This window comes from Aethalodelphis obliquidens, unplaced genomic scaffold (genome assembly GCF_003676395.1).
Source record: "Aethalodelphis obliquidens isolate GAN/ISIS:26980383/991018 unplaced genomic scaffold, ASM367639v1 scaffold66, whole genome shotgun sequence".
In the NCBI taxonomy this organism is placed as follows: Eukaryota; Metazoa; Chordata; class Mammalia; order Artiodactyla; family Delphinidae; genus Aethalodelphis; species Aethalodelphis obliquidens.
The window spans coordinates 364,611-386,697 of record NW_020838010.1 but is presented as its reverse complement, the minus strand read 5'-3'; the positions used below and the strand labels follow the sequence as shown (position 1 = coordinate 386,697).

The 22,087-nt window shown below is 36.4% G+C and overlaps 1 protein-coding gene across 3 annotated transcripts in view; it reads left to right on the top strand.

Moving 5' to 3' along the window:
• MORC4 (MORC family CW-type zinc finger 4) overlaps nt 1–22,087 on the top strand; it is a 50,697-nt gene that overhangs the window by 8,548 nt on the left and 20,062 nt on the right. For 2 of the 3 annotated variants that reach the window (XM_027089435.1, XM_027089436.1), the window contains exons 4-10: nt 3,701–3,918; nt 4,672–4,819; nt 7,113–7,245; nt 7,580–7,708; nt 10,420–10,539; nt 11,947–12,047; nt 20,850–20,948. In XM_027089435.1, coding sequence (XP_026945236.1) covers nt 3,701–3,918; nt 4,672–4,819; nt 7,113–7,245; nt 7,580–7,708; nt 10,420–10,539; nt 11,947–12,047; nt 20,850–20,948 — 948 coding nt within the window. The remainder of the gene's footprint in view (nt 1–3,700; nt 3,919–4,671; nt 4,820–7,112; nt 7,246–7,579; nt 7,709–10,419; nt 10,540–11,946; nt 12,048–20,849; nt 20,949–22,087) is intronic. The other variant, XM_027089437.1, reaches the window with a different exon arrangement.

Genomic DNA, 22,087 nt, shown 5'->3' with positions numbered 1-22,087 from the left:
GAAACTAACACACCACTGTAAAGCAATTATACTCCAATAAAGATGTTTTTAAAAAAAAAAGGCTATCATGAAGAAATGACATTTGAGTTCAGATACGAAGGATGTTTTGGTCCCAAGAATCAGGCAGGAACTACAGCAGCCATAGGGGGTTTTTTTGGCATTATCATGCCAAATATGTTTCCCACTAATTTAAGCTGGGCCGTTGTTCCTCATATTTGAAAATTAATTTCAGAGAATTTTTAAAAATTTTGTTGAAGTATAGTTGATTTATAATGTGTTAATTTCTGCTGTACAGCAAAGTGACTCAGTTATACATATATATATATATATATATATATATATTCTTTTTCATATTCTTTTCCATGATGGTTTATCACAGGGTATTGATATAGTTCCCTGTGCTATACAGTAGGACCTTGTTGTCCATCCATTCTATATATAATAGTTTGCATCTGCTAATCCCAAACTCCCAATACTTCCCTACCCCTCACCCCCTTGGCAGCCACAAGTCTGATCAATTTTAGAGAATTTTTAAAATGAGTCCTGGATTATGTATAGTTATATGTGTTGGATTTTATTTCTGATCATATCTTAAAATAAACTTGAATCTGTTAGAAGGTCCCATTTATTTAAAAGAGATTATTTAGTCCAATTCTAACTTCCAGCCAGGGATTCCACTTACCACAATTTGTTTTAAAATAGTTGAACTTTAGAGGTAACTTTGAAAATTATTATTAAGTATATTAATTTTTCTGTTTGTGGTTTGGAGGCATATTATTTTTGTATTTGGAAAAAAATAATAGGTAACTATGCAAAATTATTAAGCCTACAGAAATTCTATTTGACCTGTAACATTTGTTATAATCTTATTCACATTTTCCAACTTTTTATGCTACTCTTATATTTTCAGGCTAATAAAATAGTTATGTAACTGAAACAACAGTTTCTCCCATAAATGCAGAATCCCATGAAAATCAAGTTAAAAAGAAAAAGCCTATCATTAAATTTCTGTAAGGTCCATAATTAATTCTCTTTAGCTTAGGGGGATAGGGTGTGAACCAACTAGTCTATATATTCAGCTGCCTTTTTCAGCAAGTTGGAAAAGGTCAAGGATTAAAAGCAGCCACAGATCCATGGATTGAAGGTATTTGCTACCTCTGATCAGAAGTGCATTTCCTAGTAGGTCTGTTCTTCTAAAACAACAGCCAGAGAATAACAGTGTGCTTAGCATTCTTTCATTATTTTATACAACATATTACATCACCAGTATATTTAGGGAGCAGCAGTACCTGCCCTTGTATGTCCATGAATTTGCTAAGGTTTTTTTTTCATGGATCAGAGTCCCAATTTAAATTTACCCCTCTAGATTCTAGAATCGTGACATTTTAAGGAACTTGGGAGCAAGCTGCTATTTTCCTGGATTCCACTCAAGGAGCCCCCTTGGTGTGTAAACACCGTTATCTATTACACGAGAGGATAGAATAGGACTTACTTAATGAAGAGAAACCACCTGTCTAACCAAACTATATAAGATACGTTCCTACCATTCTGTTATTTATTGTGAAGGCTTTTATATTAGGTAGTTATTTGATTGGTATCTGGCATCTATTCTGCGATTTTCAGTTAAATAGAATACCTAATATGGGAATGCAAGTGGCATAAAAGAACACACGGGAAGAGTTAAGGGTAACATAACAACACCAACATACTGAGCTTCCAGCTCCTCTCATCTCATTATTCTCATCCTTTTCCATTTCTGGTTCTGGCCCTGCCCCACTACTTATCTTCTCAACCTTATATAGTCATTTAGTCTCCCCAAACCATAACACAATGAAAGTTTATAGTTACAAAGGAAAAAAGAGACGCTAGATGGCAGAACAGGCCAGAAAGGTAAGGAAATTAAGGGAGTAATATAGTCTCCCTATTCTCACCACTTCTCCTTGAGCACCTAATTGAAGCTTTGGTGGCATTAGAGTAGGTTTAAGTCCAAATAACCTTATAGATCCATTTCACATGGTAGGTAACATTACTGTTTATGAAGAGCCCTGAGTTTTAGATATGACATTAGATCTCAAGTAGAGGTAGAGGATAGCACATGACAATTCTCAGAATGACTTCTAGAGTTAGTTTAAAATTAAAGTTTGAATACTACTTTATAAGTTGTAATATATTGTACATACAGTGTATCATTTAACCCTCCTAACGACCCTATCGTTTTTAGGTAATTCTTCCACAGGAGGAAAAGGAATGCCTGAATCTTACCAACTTCTTTAAGTTTACTTCCTGGAATGCTAAGACCCATAGACTGCAGAAGCTCAATGCTCTTTTGGTATTTTCAAAGGAACTACTCTCCTAGAAATTACCTTTTTATGTGGTAGGATTTATTTGTTGGATACACAAAGCTCCTATAAAGTGTCTGCTCTAGAGGGACACAATGATGTTATCGTTTAACACTTTGAAATAGAAAATTAAAAGGTGGTCCCCCTTCCTCAGGAAGTGAACACAAACCCTGGCCTCCAGGAAGTTGAAATCAGGCACCTCAACCCAATTAAAAGAATAAGAGCCAGGGCCAAGCTGCTCAGCCGTGGCAGGTAGAACATCTATTTTATTAATGTTGGAGAAGTATCTAATCTGTAATATACGAAATCTTTCCTTAGACTGTAAACCGTGCGGGCAAGAACCATGTCTCTTTTACTAACAGTTGTGTCTCCAGTGCTTAGCATGATGCACAGCACATAGTAGGTACTCAGTAAATATTTATTGAATGAATGGTAGTGTACAACATTGTAAACTTAGTCCATCTAGAGAGAACTAATCCTTAAAAAATTAGTTTCATTTGTAATGAGAGAAGATACATGAAGATAATAATCATTTTCTAGATGTCATATCTTTAATTTTTTTTTGGTTCGGTCATTTTGTTGTGTGTTTGAATGGAAAATATAAGAAAGGGAAAGGATCTGGCTCCCAGATTAAGCTGATCATAAGGGGCTACAGAGATTGTTGAGGTGGCTCGGTGAAAGGCCCTTAATAAAACAAGGGAGACTTTATACTGCAGCTGTTTGCTGATATTCACAGGCAGAACTACCTATTTTTATCCCTTGGCCACATTCCAATGAACTGTCCCAGCAGATGGAGCAGAGGGTAAGAACTGGAAGTGTTATCCTTTGAGTGAATAGTTGAAATTGTCAAGATATATAACCTCTGACTTTCAGATTTCTAGAGAGTGATATGACCAGGTTAGGGATGCCTAGCCTAGTACCTCTAACTAGTGCTAGTGCCAGTTATCTGGTACTCTTGTTACCCTCTCTAGGGTGTACTCTGAGATAACCACCCTTTTCATCTTCCCCTAACTTTACTATTAGCAATCACAGCTATTTTATCTAGACAAGAAAGGCAGCTGCCCCATGGCCTTCTCCAGCTCTCTCTGTGAGTGAAAAGAGGCCGCCTTTACGTTTTATAAAGTGTGACTCTAATGTAGCGGAAGCGTTTATGTACACACAGACCACACAGGAAAATCGGTCCCATTACCCTGTAGTTATTTCCTATGTTTTTAACTTAATAATTTTGCCCAGAAATACCGAAAGGAAGAAAAAAGGAAGGACTTTTCATAAGTGTTCTTCATTTGAAAGCCAGACATTCTGCCTACCTATCTTAGGATGCTTTTTACCTTTCTGATTTCTTTTTTCTTGTATAATTACAGCTTTGGCTTTACAGACAAAGTAATAAAGAAGAGCCAGTGTCCCATCGGGGTCTTTGGTAATGGTTTCAAGTCAGGCTCCATGCGACTAGGAAAGGACACTCTCGTCTTCACCAAGAATGGGGGTACTCTCACTGTTGGACTCCTATCACAGACCTATCTGGAATGTGTCCAGGCCCAAGCAGTTATTGTACCAATTGTTCCATTCAACCAGCAAAACAATATCCTTTCTGGAAATGGAAAATGTTAGTTAAAAATTAGTCCTATCTGACTATTCTGATAGAAACCTCTTTCTACAGGTCGAATCCAGCTATCAAAAGTTTTCATATTTAAAGAGGTATTCAGGTGTCTTAAATTTAACTGGAATTTCACCCTATTAAATATTTTTTAAATAAATGGATCATTGACAGAATCTTAGAATTATATTGCAGTTTTCACTGTTAGGCGATTTGATCTATATACTATCTCCCTACTCCCACCACTCCTGTGGTAAAGTTCCCTCGGGCCTTCTCTTTTCTTTCCCCCTAAGGGTAGTTACATTTGCGTCACTCTCCTAGAAACATACTATTTATCAGCTTATCTGACAGCTGAATAGCTCACTTTTCTATACCTGGACAAGCTATTATTTCTGTTAGACACCAGGTGTCTTTACGCAGGCAGTATAGCAATAAAGTTTGAACTCATTGCTTCCAAAGAGTTGAAAAATTCAGCCTTTGAACTATTTCTTAAGTATAGGACTGTCTTAATTTATATTATATCTTTGAAGCTATATTCTGCAGGCGTAACTGATTTTGGTTTTTGTCTCTACAACCTTTCTGCATTTCCCCCCTTTCCTTTCTTCTGTAGCAGTAACACCCATGCTTTATATCTATATGTCTATATTTTGTCTAAACTGGCAACCCAAAAGGCAGATCTTCCTGACTGATAGCATCCTCTTAAGATATTAATTTTTCTTTGACTATACTTGGTTTTACAAAAAATGATTATTACTGAGGATTCCTTGCCCAGCCTAGAAGCCATCTTGAACTATTCAATTTTCAACAGTGAAAATGACCTGCTGTCCCAGTTTGATGCCATCCCAGGCAAAAAAGGCACTCGTGTTCTCATTTGGAACATCCGCAGGTATAGTATTCCAAGAGTGATAGATTCTAATAAGCAAAAGCAGTATGATGAAGCATATTTTAATAAATCGCTCTAGAGAAACAGAGTAGATAAATTTTGATACATGTTTGTATATCATTGCAAACCTATCCTTAACTTTCTTAGAACCACAGCTCTGTTTGAGACAGTGCTTCTTATTGGTAAAACGTGGAGCTTGATAAGGTGGAGACCTACATACATATCCTGAAGCTATTACCATCAAGACAGTTCAACATTATTCTAAAATCTTCAGAATCCATTATAAATATCTATTTTATATTCACGGACACTGTTTTGAGATAGGTCAATGGTAGTTATTTTACCTATTTGCAGTGAAAATGAAGTAAGAGAAGGAGAAATTAGGGTAACAAAGCACAACACAATCTTTATATAATAAGGACCTCTGTATAAATAATAAGGACCTCTGTATTACTGTTTTCAGAGTAGCTGGATTAGAAGTGGAAAAATCTTCAAAGCAGATACATTTGAACTATAATGAAGCTGGCTTCAGGTTATGTATTTAGAGCTAATAAAATAACCTAGAAATACTTTGGGGTATGTCATTTGTTTAACTTTGCCATGTTAAATGGAACACAGTGTCCACTGAAACCTAAAAATCTTTAATATAAAATAGAGGTGTTACTCTTATGTTTAATAGAACAGAGGAGCAGATATATTCATTCTTCTTTTTTCTCCATAGGTCAAGTATTTTGCCTCATTTCTTAGTTGGGTAAAACTTAGATAAAAACCATGCTGGTTTATATAGAAAGTACTTTCCATTAAAAAGAAAAAAAAGTAAGGTAATTTACATCTTCCTGTGTCCTACTGAGAAAACCTCAAGTAATATAATTTATATTATAAAGGATCATTTTCATGAGCCATTTCCAGTGATTTAAACACAATAAGCAGACTTTTTCTTTGTATATTGTTTCTCAGTTATATGGTACTAGGTGTTATATAAATAAAAGATTCTGTGGTCCAAGAACTTTGGAAAAAGCTGGCTTAAACAAAGCTTACCATGTTGCTTTATTGCAGGACTTCTCCGAGGCTTTAATATGCTAATGTTATTTCAAAATACATTGAAAACATTTAAGAGAGCAATGTAGAATGCAGTGTTTCCCAATTTCAGAAAAAATGTTTCTCCAGACCTCCTTTCCTTGGATGGTGAATGGTGAGCACCAGAGAGGACAGGGAATCTCCTCAGAGTACATGCGTTAGAGTGGGGTGGCGTAGCAAGAGTCAGGATTATCCTGCAAAATACAGGATATACTATTATAGTGACATGAGCTTTAGACAGGATACGTATCATAGTGGCTCTGGTTCAGCCCTGAAAAAGGAGCTACATTTTCAACACAGCAGCTCTGAGCTTCTGAAACCTCCAGTATGTGGGAGGTATCCCTAGAGCTTGAGGTGGCTCTGGGAGCCAGGAATTGTTTCTCAATTTTATTTGATTATACAGGCTTTATTTATCTCTTTATTTCTTATTTAAGAGTATCTTGGGGGACTGCTGTCCCACAGAACAAATTTGGGGGACCATTGTTCTGATATGTATTTTTTCTCTGTAACCTATCATTTGTTTTGCATTTTTTCCAGTAACAAAGATAGGTCTTGCCTTTTTTTCCCTGGCAGTTTTTAGTGATGTAGCCCAGGGTCTTGGAATGGACCATATTTAGGTGACCCAAAGGGATTATGAGAAGAAGAAATGGTCCTAAGGAAAACAATATGAGTACTATTATATTTAAATGATAATTCTAGAAGACTAACAAGTATATGCTGTTCCTGTCGCAACCTTTTTTTGTCCTTCTAAGAAATAGAATTAGATCTGGGGAAATCTTAGTAGTCCTTATACTATTGCTAAAGTTAGAAAGAGTAGGTTTTGATTCATCTGTCTATTCATTTGGGGGAAATGATGTTGAATGACCTACCGAACAATACCCAGAAAGTTGAGATCTGTTTTCAGATCCTGCCTTGAGGATAGCTGGCATCCATTTGATTTATCGGATCACAGACATTCCCACCTTCCTTTTTTTTCTTTCCTTCTGTGCTTTGTATCACATCTCTATGAAACTTAGTAGATTTTTTTAGGCTGGAAAGGCCCTTAAATATTGTGTGATCTTCAAAGCAAGTAATGTGTAGTTCCTTTGAATTGGTAGTCAGGGAAAGAAATAGGTATCTGAGTTTTGGCTCATGTTGTTTCTTTTCTCTTGGGTTCCTAGTGCATTTTTGTCCTTTGGAGCCAGTTTTTGTTAGATTGGTACTTGTCTCTTTTACCCAGAAATAAAGATGGAAAGTCTGAGTTGGACTTTGATACAGATCAGTATGATATCCTGGTATCAGACTTTGGCACAGAAGAAAAAGAGACTGGTGGCATTACCTCTGAGCTGCCAGAAACAGAGTATTCTTTACGGGTGAGTAAGAGTGGTTTTTCTTCAACAATGAGAGGTAAGATATCCTGTAACATGAAAATATTATAATACAAGATCTCACTTTAGTTATATAAAGATGACAACCTTTTGACCCTATGCTAGGATTCCTTTTCACTGTCTCCACTGAAACAATGTAGCTAATATAGTCAGCAGCACTTAGTGTGGTAGTTGATTTAGAATAACAAGGTATAGAAACTGAGTCAAGTATTTGCCCAGATTAGATCTCAGTTGCTAGCAGAGTCAGTAGATGGTAGCAACAGGGATGTCAGTAGAATTGGCAATATTGTGTAATAACTTTCCCTTCACTGTTCCATAGGCATTTTGTGGCATTCTATATATGAAGCCACGAATGAAAATTTTTCTGCGTCAAAAGAAGGTGACTACCCAGATGATTGCCAAGAGCCTGGCCAATGTAGGATATGATATATATAAACCTACCTTCACAGTATCCTTACAACTACATGAAGCTGACCTCTTTGTTTCAGGATTAGATTTCCAAGTTGGCACAGAAAAACAGAAACCTTTCCTTTTCCAATTCAAAAATATGTGTTATAGTACAAACCCTATTTTAGGTATCTAAGGAGGTATTTCTTGAATGCCAATCTGTGTGCCAATTTTATCAGAAATCAACTAGAAATTATTAAAATAATACAGTATCCTGAGACTTTAGAGATTCTGGTTCAGTAGATTCTGAAATCTCTTTTTTTAATAAGAAATATTTATTTATTTAAATGAATAGCTAGGTTTGAGAATCTCTGCTATAAGGAATGATTCACACTGTTTGGTTTGTACTGGAATTTTGTTATATATATATTACATTGATTGAAATAAGCAAAATGTTGACTAGAACTTGTTCATCTTTTGGACATACTATGATTTTTGCTGTAACAAGTCCAGACTTATGTTGATAAAAGTTAGGAGATTGGAAATTAAAAGTTGATTTTCTAGGGTGAGATAAATCTTCAACAGATTTGACATGGATTTCTTGGTACTTCTCATATTGACAGCCACTCAGAGAAGTAATTACTCATTTTCACTTCTACCCTCCACCCCACCCCATTGCCCTGGGAATGGATTTCAGGCACTTGAGGAAATCTTAAGATGAGCTTTGGAAATTAGGTCCATCTTTGTTGATGGATTTTGGGGTCAAAAACGTCTTTGAAAGGGTGAGAGTTCATAAGCAGTTATGAAGAATTGCTCTTGTAATTTATTCTCTAGTAATAAGCTCAGCTCTTGGCCCAAGAAACATGTTCACACTCTGTTTGCTTTATCAAAGTCATTATCTAGCTTACTTTGTCTTTATTCCCCTGACCAAAAATTAGAAAATGCCATTCCCTTTTAAATAGCCATATGGTTGTTACTCATAAGCAGATTGATTTTCTCCTTTTGAAGAACACAACCCTTGTCTACTGTGAAAGTTTTTTTTAAAGCCCTAAACAAACCTAACTTAACAAAGCCAGAGCTAACATTGTTAGCATCTGTAGGTAAATTAGTTATAATATCACTGTATGTAGCTAGGATCTTAGTGCCATAGTTTTAACAGAGCCAGTCTAAAGTGTCTTTCAACTACTGTCTCAGGATATACCACATTTCTACCTCCAGCTTCTTTCTTCTGTGGGTTTCTACCAGGGTACCTCCTATGCATGCATTCTGTATGTACCTGAGCTCTTCTCAACCTCCCTTCCCATTAAACTGGTTACCTTTCCCTATTAGAATTTGGGCTAAACGAATTCACTCTAGGCATGAGTAAAATGAAACTTCTAATAAAATTTCCCCTAAAGTCACTGAGGGAAAAGATTACTGATGCTGAGTTATTTATTCCTCAGTTCAGTTAGCAAAGGCGTCTGCTCTCCTCTTGTCCTTTCTCCTTATTCTAATTTGGGGAATCTCCTACCCCAGTGTACTTCCACCCCATAATTTAGAATTTAAAAGTATACAACAGAAAGAATTTGACTATCTTTATCTTTAAAATGTTAACTTTATGGTGTAGAATTTTGGGTTTTTGTTTGGGGCAGTTTTGCCCTGTTTTGTTTTTTCATTGGAATAGGGTCTTATTTGAGATTTGATTTGAGCTTCTGGAGCCCAGAACATTATATGTTCTGAGCCAAACATTACTGTGTTATGTACCCACTCGTATTATGTCTTCATATCATACCTGACCCACTTGTCACATGGATTTGATGCAAGTAGCTTGTTACTTAGAGGGGGTAATGGAGATCAGTTTTTGGAAAAGTAACAAAAATAAGTTTTCATTTAACTCATTTGGACATGAAGATTTCTTAGTATTTGTTTTAATGAAAATCTCAGTTTCTCTATCTCCTTTATCTTTCTCACTCTATTACCTTGGTTTTTAAATCAAATAGGAGTTGCTAAAAACTCAAATTATTCATGTTTTATGTATAATACTTAGTTCTCTTTGTTTCATTTATCCAAGCTTGTTAACTTCTTCCCATGAAATATATTACAACAGGACTATTTATTGTCCTTTACCTTTAAAAGTGGTTTTGTTCTTCATGGTTTTGCTTTCATTGTGTTTTGTATGATTAGCCGGACTTACCTTATTGCATGTAATTGTGTGAATCTGTGTTGTACCATGTATCTTACCTAGCAGCAAGTTAAGCAGTTAGCAAGTGTTAAGAAACGTTTTGTGATTTATGAATTTTTAGATCACTGATGGTATTTTGATATATTTTCTTATAGTCTTTTCCATGTATACATTTATAGTATATATTTTTAGATGAAACTTGTTGTTCTGAACATTTCCTAATGTTCCCAAATACTTTTCAAAGACATAATTTTAAGAGCTGCACAACAGACCATGTGGATACACCAACATTTATTTAGTCATTCCCTTATTGTCAAACATCTAAATTATTTATGTTTTTTTAGCCATTATAAATCACTGATAAATTTCTGTAACTCATAAACCTTTATGGTCTTCTCTGACTGTTTCTGTAGGATAAATTCCTGAAAGAGAATTACTTGTTCAAAGGTTAAGAATATTTTTAAACTGTTGCTACCGATTTTTAAAATGCCTTCTAGAAAGGTTATACCGGTTTACATACAATGGTGTTTGATGTGTTTTGCTGTAATATAGTGCAAAATTTTGTGTGCTAAAGCTCCTGGTGTTTGTCTCCTTAATGATTTTCTTCTCAGAATAAGCAGGTGAAAATAACTTTTGGGTTCTCTTGCAAGAATAATAACCAGTTTGGAGTAATGATGTATCATAACAACCGCCTCATAAAGTCTTTTGAGAAGGTGGGATGCCAGGTGAAGGTGAGTAGTTAATGCTTCTCTGTCATAGAGGCTGAAAAGAGTAGGAAAAGGATTTAAATTTTGCAAAAGGGATAGACTAATGAATGGCTTTTTACTCATCTTGAGATAGTTGTTAAATCTGATCCTAGAATTCTATGTTACCAGTGAGCTGTCTTATGTTCAAAAGCTCTTTCTACTTCTCATTCTTCATAGATGTCAATCAACCCAGGAGTTTTACTGAAGGCATTTTCTAGGTAGCTGTTAATAAGAGGTAGAATTAGAGCACCAGCAACTCTGCCATGCGTATAAGTTTATTAATGTTTGAGGTCGCTCTTTCCATTTTCTTGGGGAGACAGTAAGGCATCGTGGAAGATGTATAAAATGTAGTGGTTTATGACCAGGATTTGAGGCCTGGCTTTTCCACCTAAAAGCCATGTAATCCTGGCTACATTGTTTAATTTCTCTGAGGCTCAATTTCCTTACCTGTAAAATGGAAACAACGATAGTAATTTTACTTGCTCTGCCTACCTTACAACTTGCAGGGTTGAGAGATTTAAATGGGATAAATTATGCAAAAGTACTCTATAACTGAACTATACAAATATTACCATCATCTTAAAATTTTGATGACAACTTAAAGTAGTAATATCTGCAAGTATCCCATTCATTCCTATTTTACAGATAAGATTGCTAAAGCACAAAGAATGATAAGCTGCTTTATATTACACAGTAGGACAAAGTTACATATGACCCAGGAGAGCTAGTTTTCAGCCTATATTGCTTTTCATTGTTATATCATCTTTATACAACTTGTTTGTTTGCCAGTCTAATTACACTCCGACTCAGCTCCTTCCATTAAAGTATACAAAAATGATTTTAAATCCAAAAATCTCTTGTATCAACTTGTAATTAATAATACTGCAAGTCTGACTCTCTTTAGCAGTTGTTTGGTGGCATACATATATAAAAATGGTTTATTTTAATGGAGTGTGATTTATATAGCATCCTTAATTTTTTTTCAGATGGAGTTTGGTTTTAGTTCCCTAGAACAGAAGTATATAACCTTGATTTTTTTTTAGCATTGTCATTCTTTGTTCAAGTGAAATCTTCTGGCAGTCCCATAATATAAAACAGATGAAAGTGGAGGTAGTGTGGGTGAAGTAGAGATGGCTATTAATCCCTGGAAAATCCTAGGAAATCTATGGATCACAGTTTGAAAATCTCTGCCCTGTAATTTGCCAGAGGTTCCAGTTCATTGTAATACTTGCAGTCTATTGGCGTACATTCTCAGTGTTTCTCTAGATATTACTGGCCTCTCCTTGCCCGTGAACGTTATGTAACCTTTCTATTATTGTTTAGAATCAAAAGGAAGTGCCTCCAGGCAGTCAACAGTAATGTAAGTGTTGAAATTAATATTTTTCTTGTAAGCCAACTCATGGAGAAGGTGTGGGAGTAATTGGAGTCATTGAGTGCAATTTCTTAAAACCTGCCTACAACAAACAAGACTTTGAGTACACCAAGGAGTACCGGTGAGTCACTCCCAACCTGAGGTGTTTCTGATGGTTTGTTCAGATATGATTCTATTCTCTGAAACCTCTAAAATCATCTCTAAAAGCCAGCCACATAAGTTAACTGAGAATCCTTTCAAATCTATTTTCTAAGATTAGAGATAAAAGGATTTGATTTTTAAATTAAAAGCTTACTGATACATGATGTATGGAGCCCAACTGAAGTAAACCTTAACTTTAAAAATTAGGGAAAGAGCATAGGGGTTATTTAGTAAAATACTTTGGTGAAACAAAGAGCCTTGGAATTGATCTTAATGAAAAGAGATGAGTGGATCTGAAGTTATTGAATATGTTGTGGGGAAAGCAGCAGTTTGAAGTTTGTTCCGAAAGATTTCCTTGAAGCCAGTGAACAGATTGAGAGGAAAGTATTGGAGCAGCAGGAAAAACGTGTGTTTTTCCGGAAGCATCTAGATTTAATAGGTAAGACCAATAAAGAATCAGAAAGGAACTTGACATTGAGGCTGAACCAGTAAGGATATTTTTAGGAGGCAAAGAAGGGAGTTGTTAAAGCCAGGATATAATAGTTTGTTTTAAAACTTGTGGGGAGGGATGGATCATACATTCCTTCTTTCATCAAGTATTGTGAGATATCTCCTCTGTGCCAGGTATTAGGGACATAAGAATGAAAGTTAAGAATCCTTGATGCCTATGAACAAATGGGATGAGATATATGTAAATAAGAAACTTAAATACCTATAGAATAATTGCTTTAATGGGGGATGTATGCCAAATGGGAAGAAGCTTTAAATATGCCTAAAGGGATTCACAGAGCAGAATATGTTTGAGCTTAAACTTCAAGGAAAAATTGGAGTTTGCTAGGTGGATGAAGAGGGGGAGGACATTCTAAGCACAGGGAAGTATTTGAAATGGCAAAGGGTGTTCTGGGAGGATGGAGAAAGAAGGCATGAGGACATTTGGTGTCATTTTTCTAGAAATCTCAGTAGCAAATCTTTTCTTAGAGTGGGGGAAAAGTATTTCCCCAAATCTCTTTTTTTTTGTGTCCAAAACTGTAATAAAATTAGTTAAATGTTGTGCCTTAATTTATATGAAACCATAAGAATTTTAGGTTTAGTATTTGACAGAGAACTATTTGGATGACAACCCCAGATTAATTTCAAGGTAATTGGTTCTTGGTCACTCGGGCTGCTCAATGATTATAATAACTACCTGCCCTTAGTTTAAGTAAAATGGTCTTTTAAATATGAGTCTGGCACATAATGGAGATCTTTGACTAGGACTTGACTCACAAGAGTGAAAGTTTAGGAATGACATCAGTTTGACAAAAGTCTCAGAGCCAAGTCATTCTATTTCTCTTGAGTGAAAGGAATAGAGAATTTCTGGTGATTAACCAAATAGTTAAGATTTGTGAAATCCAAATGTTAGATATTAAAAATTATGTAACATCCTCTTAAGCCGTCTCCACCACCCCCCAATCTAGCTTTTAAAGTTTAGAGGTATTAGATGCTTGGTTTGTGATGTTTCGTTTCAGTATGATGGGTTTGAGGTGATGGCAGGGGAACCAAATGGAGGTATTCTATAGAGAGTAGGTTTATTCAGCTAAACATATGGGACTTCTGGCTTAAGTAGCTTAATATCTGCTACACATTTTATTAAAAACAGAAAACTAGTATACTGTCCTGCATACAGAGTCTTCTGAGGGTAATAAGTGTGCATAACTCATCCCAATTCTGGCAGCATTTCCCTTTTTACTCAATTTATTTTATGTTAAATGAAAAAAGTCTTTAGTTAAAATATAAGGGAATTTGAGAGGGCGATTAGAGAAGGTTGTCTGCTATCACAAACTCATCCTAAGAGTATTTATTATACATTTCAAAACCGCTATAAGAGATACCAGCCATCATACTGCTGGAATGTCTACAAATAAATCATTTGTAATATCACTTTTAATAGTTGTAGATATCAGATTTCAGCTACAACTATCAGGGCTCAAACTTATAACATTTTTAGAGTGAATTTCAGCTGAAGAAATGCAGTCAATGCATACTAAGTGAACACCTCACTGGTACATGGCACAGTGGCTAGATTTTGTGGAGTTTTCCAGAGAAATTCGAGACATGGTTGCTGTCTTTGAGGAGCTCACAGTGTAATTGTAATGACGGATTGTCACAGACACGAAACAGTTTAGAGAGCAATAAACTTGCTCTTTGATCAATCAAAACTAAGTGGTATGGTATAGGAAGCATTCCCTGGTAGAACAGATAGGGAAGGTTTTAGGTAGAAGGTATGACTTGAGATCTGCTTAAAGGATACAGGTTTAGAAAAGGGAGGGAAGGGAATTCCAGGATGGAATTATAGCGTGAGCTAAGTGACAGCAACTCAGAGTGGGAAGAATATGAGGAGTGGGGATAAGGGGATGTAAGTAGAGTGAAGGGGAGTGAAGTCAGATGGATAGAGTATGGCCCTGTCCTAGGGCAGGGGTTGGCAAATTTTTCTGTGAAGGGGCAGGAAATAAATATTTTAAGCTTTGTGGGCCGTATGGTCTCTGTCACTACTACTCAATTCTGCTGTAGTAGGAAAGCAGCCGTAGACAATAAGTAAAGGAATGAACGGTGTCTGTGTCCAATACAATTTTGTTTACGAAAACAGGCAGTGGCCCGGATTTGCCCTACAGGCTGTAGTTTGCTGACCCCTGTCCTGGAGCCACAGTTCCCAAACTGTGTGCCAAGGTGCACATAATGAACTCACAGAGGAGCCACAGGATGTTTAAAATTTTCGAGGGGAATACAGTGATATTGACTCTTGCCTATAAGCAATAGAAATTGTTTTCTGTTGCTGTCGTAACAAATTACCACAAACTTAGTGCCTTAAGACAACACTGGTATATTGTCTTCGAGTTCTGTAGGTTAGAAGTCCATCATAGATCTCACTGGGTTAAGATCAAGGTGTTGGCAAGGCTGCATTTATTTCTGGAGGCTCTAAGGGAGAATCTGTTTCCTTGGCTTTTCCAACTTTTAGAGGCTGCCAGTACTCCTTGGCCCATGGCCCTCTTCCTCCATCCATATTCAAAGCCGTCAGTGGTGGGTTGGGTCATCACATCATAACACTCTGATGACCTTGCTTCTGTCATCACTCTCCTTCTCTGATTCTGACTCTTCTGCCTCACTCTTCCACTTTTAAGGACCCTTAATGATTATGTTGGTAATTCAAGGTAATCTCCCTATCTTAAGTTCAGCTGATGAGTAACCTTAATTCCATCTGCAACCTGATTTCCCCCTTGACATGTAATCTAATATATTCATAGGTTTCAGGGATTAGGACATAGACATCTTTGGAGGACCATTTTTCTGCTACTACAGTCTGCCCTCTGGCCCCTTAAGATCCACTTACATCACACATGCAAAATACATTTACCCCATCCCAACATCCCCAAAAGTCTCAACTCCTACAGCAGCTCAGTCTAAACTCTTAATGTCATCAGCTCAGAACGCCCAAATCTTCTCATCTAAACCAGGTATGGATGATACTCTGGGTCTGATGCATCTTGAGGTAAAATTCCTCTCCATCTGCAGATGTGTGTCTTTTTTTTTTTTTGTATTTACTCCCAAAATATAATGGTGGGACAGGCATAGGATACCAGTTATAGATGTTCCAGTTCAAACAGGGAGAAAAAATGAAGGAAAAAGGAATCACAGATTCCAAGCAATTTCCATGCTAACTCCATTAAATTTCAAGGCCTGGGAATACTCTTCTGGGGCTTTCAGCTCCACCCTCTGGATTTAAGGCTCTGTTCTCTGTCCTCATGGCTCCACCCACAGACTCATTTTTCCTTTTATTTGAAAGGTAGCATGCATGTATTTGTAGCTGAGTAGTTTCATCAGCCTGTTTCTTAACTCTAGAGTTTTGGGGGTCTAAATGCCTTCTTTCATTTATACTCTCTCTGTCCCTTTCAGTCCAATCTAGCAGTTTTGTCCTTGTATACCATTCTCAAGAACCTTGTGGGTCTCAAGTATGTATCATGGATATTCACTCCATCAGACAAGCGACTCTTGACATGTCTTTCCTAGATAATCCTATTTCTGTTCTTGGCTTCTGCTGAGATGGTGGTGGAGATCTGATTCACGTGTTTAATCTTTTCAGAGAGCTTTTTGTGTGACTGAATACTTTGACCTTTTGATCTTCCTGAGATATTAGCGAAAGGTTGTCCAGCCACTGCCTTGGCTTTTTCTCTAGAGCATCTTTCTAAATGTTAGCATCTTTTGCAGTCTGGATAAACTGAGAATTTCCAAAATCATTAAGTCCTGGTTCCTTTTTGTTCAACAGTTCTTCCCTTAATTTATTTCTTTCCTCTCACATTTTATATAAGCAGCAAGCAACCACCAGGCCACACTTTCAACAGCCTGCTTGGAAGTCTCCTCAGCTAAATTTCCAATTTTATCATTTACAAGTTCTGCTTTCCACCTAACTGTGGGACACAATTCTGCTAAGCTTTCTGCCAGTATGTAACGGGGATCACCTTCCCTCAAGTTTTCCAATAACATGTTCCTCATTTCCTTCTGAGCCTTCACCAGCCACAATTTTAACATCCATAATTCTACTAACAGTCTGTTCACAATGATTTAGATATACTCTGAGGAAATTTGTGTTTTCTCGACCATGCTCTGCCCTTCTGAGCCCTCACCAGTGGGGTGTTTAACATCCATATTTGTACTAACAACAGTCTATTCAAGGCAATCAGGCAATTTCTGTAATGCTCCTCCAATTCTTCCACCCTCTGCCCACTGTCCAATTCTAAAGCCACTTCCACATTTTTAGGTATTTGTTATGGTAGCACCCCACTTTCAGGTAAAAAATGTTTACATTCCTCTTGATTATATCATATCTTTGTGAATCTGGGTTTTTTATGATTGCTGTGATAAAAAGCAAGTATTACCAAAAATCAATGTTGAATAAGAAATGAGGGAAGTTGTGTCCAGTTTGACTCCAAGGTTTGAGTAGTTGTACAATATCCAACAGGCGTACCCATTCCATTATAAGTAATTGTGGCTATTTAAGATTGAAACAGAAATATTTTTAAAATATATACATATATTTTTCAAATGGACCCTAAATTTTAGTACATAAATAGTTATTAAGTTGTTTCGACATAACCGTTTAATAGTAATTGGAACCAGTACATATTTCTTTAGACCTAAGGGTGCCATGAAAAACTTGGGACACTAAAGGTACCATGAAGCGAGATAGTTTGAGAACTTCTGTCTTAGAGGGACATTGGATAGAGTAGTTGATGCTTTAGGCAATGAGAATTCATTGTGTATTCTTAAGTAGAGGGGTGACTTGAAACAATTCTATCTTAAGAATATAGTACATTACACTTATATACTGCTTTATGGCTTATAAAGTGCTCTACATGAATTATATCAGTTGATAAATCTGGAAAGAGGGTGCAGGATAGATTGAAAGAAGGATTATATGTTATTTGAGTAATCTAGGTGTGGGGTGAAGGTGTGAAATAAGAGTAGCTGTGAGAAAGGAAGTATGTGACAGATACTGAAAAAAAAGATCAAAAAGTTTGGTGAGGGCTCCCCTGGTGGTGCAGTGGTTGAGAATCTGCCTGCCAATGCAGGGGACACGGGTTCGAGCCCTGGTCTGGGAAGATCCCACATGCCGTGGAGCAACTAAGCCCATGAGCCATGGCCACTGAGCCTGCGCTCTGGAGCCTGTGCTCCGCAACAAGAGAAGGACGCGACAGTGAGAGGCCCGCACACCGCGATGAAGAGTGGACCCCGCTCACTGCAACTAGAGAAAGCCCTCGCACAGAAACGAAGACCCAACACAGCCAAAAATAAATAAATAAATTTATTTTAAAAATTGATGATAAATTAATAATGGGATAAGGGAAATAAAAGAGAGGAAAGTATCAAAGATCACTTCAAAGCCTCAAATTTAGTAGACTGGCATATTGACAGGATCGTTGATAGAATAATGAGGTTGGGGAAAGGAACAGTTTTGTGTAGTGGCAATGGTGGAAATTAGATTGTACGGGATTAAGACAGGAGAATGAAGAGGAGATAGTGGGTATAGACCACATACCAGGATTGGGGAAGTAAAAGGAAAGAGATTACTGGAACAGTGGAGTCAAGCCAGGTTTTTGCAAGAAGGAATGGGGTTTCAAAATACATGAGAACGGTGTCTTGATTGAGGTGGTGGTTACATGACTGTATGCATTTGTTAAAACCGATAGAACTACATGTTAAAAAGATAAATTTTACTCTATGTAAATTTCACCTCAATATTTTTTGCCCGAGTACATGAGGACAGAGGTTTATTTTTATTTTTTAAATTGAGATATAATTCACATGCCATAAATGTCACCATTTAAAAATGTATACTTTAGTGATTTTAGTATATTCACAAAGTTGTACAACCATCACCACTATCTAATTCCAAAACATTTTCTTCACCTCAGAAAGAAGCACCTTGTCCATTAGAAGTCACTCCCCATTTCCCCTCCTCTCCAACCCCTGGTAACCACATAATCTGCTTCCTTTATTTTTCAATTTTTTTGTGTGGTAAAATACACATAACATAAAATTTACCATCTTAACCATTTTTAAGTGTACAGTTCGGTGGTATTAAGTACATACATATTGTTATGCAACCGTCACCACCATCCAACTCCAGAACTCTTTTCATCTAGCAAAACTGAAATTCTATACCTATTAAACAATAACTCCTCATTCCCACCTCCTCCTAGCCCCTGGCAACCACCATTCTACTTTCTGTCTCTATGAATTTGACTACTCTAAGTACCTCATAAAAGTGAAATTATACAGTATTTGTCTTTTTGTGACTGGCTTATTTCACTTAATGTAATGTCCTCAAGTTTCATCTATGATGTACATATGTCAGAATATCCTTCCTTTTTTAAGGCTGAATAATATTCTATTGTATGTATATACTACAGTTTGCTTATCCATTCATTTATCAGTGAACACTTGGATTGCTTCACCATTTTAGCTCTTGTGATTTATAGTCTATTTTGTCTGATATTTGTATAGCTACCCTTGCTCTCTTTTGGTTACTATTTACATGGAATATCCTTTTCCATCCTTTCACTTTCACCCTATTTGTGTCTTTGTATCTAAAGTTAGTCTCCTGTAGACAGCATATATTTAGGTCATTTTTTTTTATTTTACCCATCACTCTGTGTCTTTTGATTGGAGAGTTTAATCCATTTACATTTAAAGCAATTACTGATAAGAAAGGACTACTGTCATTTTGCTATTTGTTTTCTATATGCCTTATAGATATTTTGTCCTTCATTTGCTGTATTACTATCTTCTTTTATGTTTAGCTGATTTTTTTTGTAGTGAAACATTTAAATTCTTCTCATTTCCTTTTGTGTATATTTTATAGCTATTTCCCTTGTGGTTACCATGGGATTACATTATCCTGTGATCAGGAGCAGCAAACAGAGATCAGAGCACAGATCCCCAATATTTGGAGGACAAGGCCTTTTTTGCCTACCCTGGCTCCTGCAAGCTGGTCTTGAAATGTGTGCACAGCTGCCTGTCACAGGGCTGGGGTAGGAGATGGGTAGCTAAGAGCTGAAATTTGCCAATCTATCATCCAAGCATTCCCCTGGAAATTACAAGTCTTCAGTAGACTCTTGAGTTCCAAATAGTTACATTAGACAGATTCTGCCAGTGTAATTGTTGTCTAGATGGGAAGGCAGATTCCTGGTGCTTCCTACTCCATCACCTTTCCAGAATCCCATGTAATCTTTTTTAAAAAGTAGATTTAAAGTAAAATTTTAAGAGAAAACAAGAAATAGTTCTTCATCTGTGACTTTAGGGAAGGATATAAACATAGAGGTAGGAACATTGGTAGGTTGGAGGGTACTAAGAGTTTATAGGGGAACTCATATATGATTTAATCTTCTCTGTGTAGTCAGAATATAATTTAATATGAGTAAGGTGGAGTTAAGGAAGAATTCCTCTTAAGGAGAGAAGAGGTCTACAAAACCTTTGGGGAATTATCCGGGGAGTCAAGAGATCTAAACACTAAATTTGTAGTGTTTCAGGTGTGTACAGCTCTACATTAAGTTGTAATCCTGGGTTGTAGAATTAAATAGGAATTAGTCACTAGAAATTGGCAGTTTTTAAAAGTAAAATTCAGGTTTTCTACACATTATATTGTTTAACCCTGGGTCTGCTGTTGTTCATTTGGGAAGAGAGATAAAGGAGAAAGGGCAAGAGCCATAATTGGGGCATAGCCTCCACTAACAGCTATAGAGTAGAAGGTTGAAGGGGACTTTGTTGCCTGTTGTTGCTATAACTGCTGTGATCAGCATTTAGACAAAGAAGAACCATATAGACATTTTTAAGTTAGTGTTTGATTTGTAATAGATAGGGTGCAGTATTTGATCCTCTGCCTTTCAACTTGGTCCTCAATTGTTTACCTGTAGTCATCTGACAATTGAATAACTCCCCAACAACTTATCTGCAATTTAGTCTTCTATCATTTTCTCTAATGTCAGCTCCCCTCACCATGATTCTAAAATTTGGAGAACACAGTACTTTTTAGGACTTGTGACCATCTTACCTTTTCAACTGACTTTGTCATTTTGACATGTAATTTACAAAGGCAGTACATTCCCATCCTAGTTTCTGAAAGTGTAGATGTTCAGACCTATCCTGAATATTCTAAATTGCTGGTTTCTGTTAAATGGGAGCATCTTAAAGATTGCAGAATTATTCAACAGATTCTCAACATTGACATGTTTCTTTCTTTTTCTTTCAGGTTGACAATAAATGCCCTTGCCCAGAAGCTCAATGCTTATTGGAAGGAAAAGACCTCCCAAGAGAATTTTGAGACCTCAGCCATAGTCAGGCCAATACCGTGAGTAGTAAATTTAGAATATAAAAGTATTAGGGGTAATGTCTATGGAGCAAATGGAAGGAATGGGATAAGATGGTGCTTTTCACATAAGGAAGTTTAATTAACTAAAAATAGGAAATCACAGGTACTAATTTCATCATTCTCTAGACCTCTTCATTCTGGTTTGACACTTCTGTGATTTGGATCATAAATATGAAGAGTTTAGTACTGTCAGTTTATCCTGCAGGCAGCATGATATAGTAGAAGATGATGACCATTTAAATCAGCCACTCCTGGGTTGAAAATCTAGATCTTTTTCTTCTTTTTTATTTAATAAACAACTTGAAACTTTTATTGTATCAATATCTAATGTATTACAATTGCTTTAAGGTTATAAGTTCTATAAATATTATGAATATTACTTAAAACCCTAAATAACTCACTAGTGTATTCTCTACTTTCAAATAATTAGGCAAAAATCATGAAATTAAATCATGGATAAATGTCTGTTAGTCTTTGTTTTTAGATTTTATTGAAGTATAGTTGATTTTAAATGTTGTGTTAATCTCTTCTGTACAGCAAAGTGACTGAGTTATACATATGTATATTCTTTTTCATATTCTTTTCCATTATGGTTTGTCACAAGACATTGAATATAGTTCCCTGTACTATACAGTAGGACCTTGTTGTTTATCCATCCTATATATAGTAGTTTGCCTCTGGTAATCCCAAACTCCCATTCTTTCCCTCCCCTACTCACTCCCCCTTGGCAACCACAAGTCTATTAGATCTGCTTCTTAATAGTTGGTTGAGCTTAGGTTAAGTAAGTCACTTCACCTCTCTGAATATATTAAGTTAGATGACATAACCTTTTTTGCACAGTACCTGGCATATAGTAGGCATTCCGGCGTTCAGAAATACTAGCCAATTTCCCTTCTCTTTATTACTAGCGAACATTGTTGGAACTGTACCAAGAAATTTGAGACTAGAAGTAGAGAACCCAGCATGTCAGAAAAAGATGTAGAATTTATTGAATCTAAGAGAGGAGATTACACACAGAATGGTGGATCAGGATGAAATGCCTTAGTAGGCCAGGAAAGGAGCATAATATAGAGGATAGGATATGTAACAACATGTATACAGTCAATTATACCATCAAG